This window comes from Eubalaena glacialis, chromosome 7 (assembly GCF_028564815.1).
Source record: "Eubalaena glacialis isolate mEubGla1 chromosome 7, mEubGla1.1.hap2.+ XY, whole genome shotgun sequence".
Classification (NCBI taxonomy): Eukaryota; Metazoa; Chordata; class Mammalia; order Artiodactyla; family Balaenidae; genus Eubalaena; species Eubalaena glacialis.
The window spans coordinates 88,939,622-88,945,621 of record NC_083722.1 but is presented as its reverse complement, the minus strand read 5'-3'; the positions used below and the strand labels follow the sequence as shown (position 1 = coordinate 88,945,621).

Below are 6,000 nucleotides of genomic sequence, written 5' to 3'. Positions count from 1 at the left end.
GGGGTTATTCCACATCTAAAATCTGAAGTGGGCTAAATTCCAAGTCCTTTTCTCTTCTCAGCCTCAGAAACACGTGGAAACCTGGAGAGGGAAGATGGTGCTCTGCCAGGGGGAGGAATCGCAAACCACTTGGTCTTGCCCATCCTTTGGACTCCTCCAGGTGGGAGTGAGGTAGGAGGTAGGGGACCAGTGATTGGAGGCAGGTGGGGGAATTCTTGGCAAGCAATCCTAGAACATGGGCTGCAGATGTGAGGAACATACAAGGTCAAGCTTACCGGTGATTTGTAGGGGAATCTGTGATTTCAGTCTAAGGTGTTACACAAAAATGTGCATTTGGGGGGAAGGATTCACTCACCAAATACTTGAGCATTAACCAGGTACCAGGCACTGTTTTAGGAACTGGGAATGCATCAGTAAACCAAACTTCACTGCCCTCCTGGAGCTTACACTCTACAGGAAGATGTGGACCACAGATTTCTTCTCCTAAAAGGGTCTGTGATGTAAAAAATGCTCAGGAATCAAGATGCTAGACTTGTGGTCTTCATGTTGTATACCAGCACCACTTCAGGAGAACCTTAGAAGTCCAGATGATAGAACCCATCCCTAAGATTCTGACTGGCTGGATCTGTGTTTGGGTTTGGGAATGAACCTTTTGAATTTCTCACTCATCTTGATTCAGTCAAGTTGGAAACAAATGGGTATCTTCCAGGAAAAGAGGCTGAAGACAAAGTTTCCCTCACCAAGAAGAGCCATGGAAAACTGGCCACTTCCTTTTTTTTACAAATACTACAAGGCAATAGGATTTTTCAGTTCTGGATATCTCAAGAGAGAAACAGCAACATTCTTCTTTTATTTTTATTGGCTTTGAATAGCACCCTACAAACAGTGCTTTAAAATATTTAAATGTATGCCTATATATTTTAAGCTTTAGAAAGGAGAGGAGGAATTATCATCATCTAACTTGAAACCCCAAATGATTCCTAATTTTTCCAACTACTACCATTACTACTAATACTACTAAGTTTTTATTATATGCCACTTTACAAGTGTTCTCCCTGTAATACTCCCAAGAATCTTGTGAGGTATTGTTATACTTACTTAACAAGGGAGAAACGAAGGCTCTGAGGGGTCCCGGCGCTTGGTCAAGGTCGCACAGAGATTGGACCGGTGGGAACCTAAACCCCAGAGCCCGGCTCTCAACCGTGACCTCTGCAGCACCGCATTCTTTGAGTCCTTTACACTCACCTCCCTTATTTAGCACTTGAAATCTCTCCTGTGACCAAAGATGAATAAACAAGTTATAAATCACTGAGGGAAAGAAAATGCTTGGGAGACTATCGCCCAGGCCAGTTGGGGAGTATGTGGGGAGTGCAGCCTTGCCGGTGCACGGTATTCTTTCTGTCCGCAGCCCCAGAGCACGTTCCGAAACCTAGCAGGGATAGAAACTGGCTCTAACTCAGTCCCCGGGGCTGCGAATTCCGAGAGGTGGCTGCCGCGCCCACGCCCCCGCGGGCGCCAGGACTCGGGTGCAGATCCCAGACCCAGAAGTGATCCTTATCTCCTGGCCCTGGGGCGGGTCCAAAGGTTGCCCAGCTCAGCCAGGAACTTGAGCCCGAGACAGATGCATGGCTCCAGAAGTCTCTCCCGGGGAGAGTTAAAGAGCTAGACCCCTTTTCGGTTGAAGACCCGAACCCCCTCTTGCCTTTTGGCTTCTTTCCCTCACCTATAGTTTTCCCCTGTGTCCAAAAAAGTTGGCCCCAAAGTGTAAGGGTGTATGTGTGTGTGTGTGTGTGAGAGCGTGTGACTCTCCAGGGATCCCAGTTGGGAGACCCAGGGTACACTCACGGTCCCCCTCCACAGGATCGCAGACCCACGGGCAGACCCCGCTCCAGGAGCCGAACCCGAGGGCTTTGTGCAGGCGGCGGACAGAAGCTTCGGGGTCGGGTACTGCGTATTATATGGAAATGCGGCCGGGGGCGGGGGTGGGGGGCGGCAGACAGTGCGGGCTCGGTGACCGACAGCGGGGCCAGCCACTGGCCGAGGGCGGTAAGGAAGCTTAGGGCGGTGTGAGTGCGTGCGTGTGTGCGTGAGTGTGAGCGCCAGGGTGAGTGCATGAGGCTCCCCAACCCCCACCTGTTTGAAACGGTTTTAAAATGCCAAAGCCAGATTGCCCATGTTTTCAAAAGTTGCAAACGGTTGGAGGAAAACACTTGCGCATCCCGCAAACTCCCAAAGGGATTTGCCGAGGCGTGGGCACTGAAAGAAAAGGAAGAATAAGAGGGGTGTGTGAAGGGGGGGAAATTGCCTGCTTCTGATAGGGCGGCTTTAGGACCCAACGGGAAGCACATTGGAATCTCTCCCTTCGGGAAGGCGGGGTGGGGCGGGCCGGCCGGCAGGCGGCCGCTGGGCGCATGCGCGCGCGTCTCCTCTTGCCGGCCGCTGCGCTCGGCGGCGCGGAATAGAATGAACTGTAACAAAACAAGCCGAGCCTTTGTATCTGCTTAAAGGGGACGCAGGCACTTCCTCCTGTCCCTCTCCCCCGCCCCCCCGCCCCCCCCCGCCGCGCTCCGCAACCGCTTATCCAGGGCTCCCAGCAACTGGCTGGAAGGGCTTCCCTAACCCTCAGGAACAGCCCGCCAGCGAGGAAAGGCGAGCCAGGCGGGAGGCAAAGAGGAGACACCGCATTTCTAAGAGGCAAGAAAGAAAGGAAGGAAGGAAAAAAATAACCCAAGCGGCGCAGAGTGGACTCTGGTCCCGGAGAGCACGGTCAGGCGCCGGAACGTGGACCTAGAAGCACCGGAATGCAAACAAAGCTCGCGGGCGCCTGTGCAGGGCTCGCGGGGAAGCCCAGAAAGTTTGTTTTATGATGGCTTGAGTGCGCGAGTGTGTGCAGGGAGCGAGTCTGCCAAGTTTCTCTCTCCCGTTGCGTTATTTGAGGGGAGATGTCTCTCCCTTGAACCAGCGTGGGCTTGGGGGCTTGTGCTGTGGAAGGCACCTGTCTCTCATTTTATTGTTTTTTTTTTGGGGGGGGGAGGAGGGGCGTAAGTCATCATGTCGAAAGTGATCCAGAAGAAGAACCACTGGACTAGCAGGGTTCACGAATGCACCGTGAAGCGGGGACCTCAGGGCGAGCTGGGGGTGACGGTGCTGGGGGGCGCGGAGAACGGAGAGTTTCCGTATGTCGGAGCGGTGGCGGCGGCCGAGGCGGCGGGGCTTCCCGGCGGCGGCCAGAGCTCTCGGCTGGGCGAGGGGGAGCTGCTTCTGGAGGTGCAGGGGATCCGGGTGTCCGGTTTACCCCGCTATGACGTACTGGGAGTTATCGACAGCTGCAAGGAGGCCGTCACCTTCAGAGCCGTCAGACAAGGTAAGACGGGACACACCTCCGGGAGGCGCCCCCAGAAAAGGGGATCGGCCTGCGGAGGCTCCCCCCGCACCCCGACTCGATTTCCCGCTTTTCTCCTGCGACTGCGGCTTAGAGGGGAAGTTGAGGCCGTGCGCCCTGTGATAGTGAAATATACAAAGTTGTTGAGAGGTTGTGGGTTGTTTGCTCACCTGCATTGGGAAGAGGGGCTTGGGTTTGCGCGGGGAAGCGCGGAGATTTTTCCCAGTCCTGGTTTGCCAACCTGTTATCTCCGCCACCAAGTGCAGCACAGCTTGCCTGCACCTGGAGGAGAGTTGGCAGGGGCAACGTGGACGCTCTCCTGACTCCCTGGTCGAGTGTTGCAGCAGGCGCAGTTGCTGCGTTCTTTGGCCACTTGTCTGTTTCCAGACCTGGAGAATGGGTACGAAGGAGGTGAGGGTCTTTGGTTGTTGGGCCTCCTCCATCAGAAAATCAGCGTCACCCGCGACCGCCCAGGTGAGTCCGGGCATCACCGCCTGGCAGTTCCAAAGCCCGCCGCCTGAAGATCCTGCATTCACCCCACAGCAGGATGACGCATGTGTCTCGACCGTGTGGCCCGGCCCCAGGCTCGTGGGTGGCGGTGGGGGGAGAGAATGGAGAGGGTATTTCAGTGCTACTCAAGCCCAAGTTTATACTGCCACCAACATCACCACCATCACCATCACTAAGACCGTCATCATCCCTGTGATGATGGTGATAGCTGCTATTTCTTGTTAGCTTACTACGTGCCAGGCTCTATGTAAAATGCTTTCCTTGCACTATCTTGTTCTGATTGACAACAGTTCTGAGAACGAGTTGTTCTTATAAACCCCATGTTACAGATAAGGAAACTGGGACTGATGTTGGTTCAGTTACTTCTCCAAGGTCACACAGATGCCAAGAGTGAGGGTTTGAGCCCTTGTTGCAGAGCCTTAAGCACTGAGGAGGAAGCGGTGGGGGAATGACCGTGGGAGCCCCGAGGAGCGCACTTGAGAGGAGGGAGTGGAAGCAAATTCATCTCTCAGAAGCCCGGAGAGGAGTGATGACCTTTATGATGGCTGCTGGTGGGGGCGGGGAGCCCCTTACATCTTAGTTCGGTGCAGGCATGGGGCTGTCCCTGATACAGTCCAATAGAGAAGGACTGGACTCCCTTAAAGGGAGCCCTTGTACGACCATGCACCATGACGCAGGTTCTCCCCCGTGAAAGCGCCAGGTTGAGCCCTGGTGAAAAGTTCCCATATGTGCCTGCGCGGGCTTGGAAGGGCAAGCAGCAGCTGGAGGAATGTGTCAGAGGAAAGAAGGGTTGGGCTGAGCTAGTCCTCTTTTGGAAACAGGCCTGTTCCAGATGAAACGGAGGAGGGGGACAGGGAGAAGAGCTGGACCTTTTGGTAGCTTTGGGAGCTGAGGGACTGACGGTTATGGAAAGCTCCTTCCATTTATGTCCTCATTGTCCGCTTGCACACCTCCTCCAAGAAGCCCTCAGGCATCCTGCCCAGATGAACAAATCCTTCTTCCTCTGGACTCCCCTAAAGGTGTATCTTGTAGTTTTTTACTTACTCTGAAGTATGTTAGTTCCCTCCCCTCATTTCCATACAAGGTGGTAAGCTCACTGAAGGGAGAGACTGTGGCTCATTCATTGCACATCTCCCCAGCTTTGCTTGAGGTCCATCACCTTGCCTCACTTGAGAATGTGTCCTCCCTCATCTGTAAACTGGCTTTCTTGTGTCACATAAACTAATAAGCACAAAGGGTGCGGAACAGTGCCTGGCACATAGTAAGTGCTCAATAAAGATTAGCTATTATTGTTATGTTTAAAGTGAATTGGGGCAGTTATTTATTTCTAAGTCTAGCTTTTAGTGTCAGGAACCTGAATTATGAAGTTAATACCAGTACCTGGATTTATAGGACTTGATAGAACTGTGGAGAAAATACTGTAGCATTTGATGGGATCAGCTGCTGGTCGCCGTGCAGGGGCATTTTGGAGAAAGGGCTGGTGGAAGGACAGGCAGGAGTTCCTGCATATCCTGTGCGAGGGTCTACTGGTGTCTAATGGGTCCAGTGGGGGCTTGTTCTCAGTGTGCAAGCTACTGCATGTGGCTGAGCCTCCCTCCATCAGTTACCAAAGATTGGGAGGCATCGTCCCAGGGCTACCTCATCATGGCAGTCTGGAAGGGTTGGTCAGCTAACAAAGTGTGTTTGGAGTCAGGTATCTCTGGGTTCGAAGGAAACTGTAGTGTCTCCCCATCTTATTTCCTTTCACCCGGAACTATTCTGTGTGCTCCGTAGGAATGCTCGTAGAACGTGTGTGTGTGTATATGTGTAGGCTAATCTACTTGTTCTTCTTGTAATGGGATAGAATAAAGATATGGATGGGGACGCTTGAATGGCCTGGAATCCACCACAATGTAAAAGCTACTATTTCCTGTAATGATTACACAGGCACAGGTAGCTCTTCTAACATCTTCATTACAGAAAGACGGCACTAGAAAGCATTTCACCAGCCTTCTCTTTTATATTGAGAATAAGATTTAAATTATACTAGGAAATTGCTCTTCCTGTGCTTTCATTACTGTGTTTTAATCATATTAGATAGGCTTCTACTTGGTACATGGTAAAGGAAA

At 52.5% G+C, this 6,000-nt stretch overlaps 1 protein-coding gene and 1 long non-coding RNA gene across 8 annotated transcripts in view; one reads left to right on the top strand and one right to left on the bottom strand.

The window, feature by feature from the left end:
• LOC133094785 (uncharacterized) overlaps positions 1–1,915 on the bottom strand; it is a 5,790-nt gene extending 3,875 nt beyond the window's left edge. The window contains exons 1-2 of the long non-coding RNA XR_009701500.1: positions 1,846–1,915; positions 1,099–1,273 (exon numbers count right to left, since the gene is read on the bottom strand). This is a non-coding gene — a long non-coding RNA (uncharacterized LOC133094785). The remainder of the gene's footprint in view (positions 1–1,098; positions 1,274–1,845) is intronic.
• A 682-nt stretch (positions 1,916–2,597) lies between these two features.
• Positions 2,598–6,000, top strand: part of MAGI1 (membrane associated guanylate kinase, WW and PDZ domain containing 1) — a 616,101-nt gene continuing 612,698 nt past the window's right edge. For all 7 annotated transcript variants that reach the window (XM_061197121.1, XM_061197117.1, XM_061197115.1 and 4 more), the window contains exon 1: positions 2,598–3,364. In XM_061197121.1, coding sequence (XP_061053104.1) covers positions 3,052–3,364 — 313 coding nt within the window. In that variant the 5' untranslated portion in view covers positions 2,598–3,051. The remainder of the gene's footprint in view (positions 3,365–6,000) is intronic.